Source organism: Gossypium hirsutum, chromosome A03 (genome assembly GCF_007990345.1).
Source record: "Gossypium hirsutum isolate 1008001.06 chromosome A03, Gossypium_hirsutum_v2.1, whole genome shotgun sequence".
NCBI classification, from domain to species: Eukaryota; Viridiplantae; Streptophyta; class Magnoliopsida; order Malvales; family Malvaceae; genus Gossypium; species Gossypium hirsutum.
Window position 1 is genome coordinate 110,399,573 of NC_053426.1, and position 1,641 is coordinate 110,401,213.

General features: G+C 32.7%; 1 protein-coding gene across 1 annotated transcript; it reads left to right on the plus strand.

Annotated features, from left to right (window-relative positions):
- Positions 1–219: 219 nt before the first annotated feature.
- On the plus strand, positions 220–729 carry LOC107887783 (uncharacterized). Its single transcript, XM_016812012.1, has one exon. The coding sequence runs from the start codon at positions 220–222 to the stop codon at positions 727–729; it is 510 nt and encodes a 169-aa protein (XP_016667501.1).
- Positions 730–1,641: the final 912 nt, after the last annotated feature.

Genomic DNA, 1,641 nt, shown 5'->3' on the forward strand with positions numbered 1-1,641 from the left:
TTCTTTTGTCATGTTTAAGAGCTAATTTTGTAAGTATTTATCATCAATAAGTTCATAATTATGTCAAAAAATTAGACTTTGAATACTACAATGCAGCAATAAAGGAGTCAACTTCAACTGACTTTTTCATTGCATTTTATCCCAATCTTCCAAAATCCCAATTTATATAAATACCCATCTTCATCATCTTCTTCACCAAACAATTTCAATTTCCAGACAATGAGGAGCAAAGCAGAGTTGCAAAGCAAGTTCAAGAAATACATGTCAAAGCCGATGACCAAAGCAGAGTTACAGAGCAAGCTAAGGCACTACATGTCCAAACCCAAGAAAGCTTTGCACAAGGCAAGAGACATTTACGTCAAAAGTTTGGAAGGTTGCGCTAGCAAGGTCGGCCACGGCGGAGTTCTCGGATGCCCCGCCGCCGCACCCCAAGTTTCACGGTTGCCCAAGAGTTTCAACTTCAACTATTCGAAGCCCAACAACGAAGAGAAGTTCTTGAATTTCTTGGAAACCATGTCGAAGAAAAGAGCAATGGAGTCGAATTTGCAGGAACAAGAAGAAGAGCAAAAGCAAATGAAAGATCAGCACCGTGGGTTCAACAGAAGTTATAGTATAAACGTTGGCCTAGCCAGGATTGACGAGGATCAACCCTGTTACTTCGATGAAGAAGAAGAAGATGCTGTGTTTGCTAGAAGCAGAAGCTATGCTTACAAGAGATACCATTATTAGTGAAGATTGAAGCTTTTTTTTTTTTGGTTCGAAGAAGATTGAAGCATTGGAAATGTAAAATTTGGATTCGATATTACTTATGGATTATTTAATTGTTATTGTAAAAAATTTTAATGGTTAAATACTAAATTATTAGTAGGTTTATGTTTTTGACACTCAATTTTAAAAAAAGTTATAAAATGATCATTGAATTATTCAAAAGTTTTTATTTAAATTATTAAGTTGTTAAGCTTTTTTTTTTAGATTCGGCTATCGAGCTCTAAGCCACAATTCAACGATCAATACGATAGATTAGTATCCATCGACGTTGAGTAGAATAATATACTTTAGGTCTAAGTTGATCTAATGATTAGTGTCGAAAAGTAAAGAAGAAAGTTGTTTGAATTTATGAAAAAAAACTGAACTATAGAAGAGAAGAGGAACGAGAGCTTTTGATTGGTGTAGGCGATGCGAACAGAGAAGGCCGTAGAACAACAATTTTAACAATCTAGTGACTAAAATAGAAAACTTTTGAATCCTTCAATGATCATTTTATAATTTTTTGAAGTAACCAAAATATAAACTTACTAATAATTCAGTGACTTTGGGTGATTACATCGTTGTTATATGTTTGAATTTAGTTATTATGGAAGACAAAAAATTTGAAACAGCACAAAGGTTGCATTCACCATACTTTCTTAATAGAATGTTTTTGTCTAATTTTTTTTTATGGTTAGGGAGGGAAGGGATGTAGGGTTTAAACCGTGTCATTTAGATGCTGGATAAGAGTTTTAATTTTTTTAAATGTTTAATTCAGATCTAACATGGAGCATATTCAAAACTTATAAATTGTTCAATTTTACATGATAAAAATAAATAAATAGTCATTAAATCTAGTGTTATTTATTTTTAACACGTCACATTCAAGTTATT

Excerpts from the sequence above, each read along its gene's own strand:
- LOC107887783 (XM_016812012.1), top strand. The coding sequence starts at position 220 with ATGAGGAGCAAAGCAGAGTTGCAAAGCAAGTTCAAGAAATACATGTCA.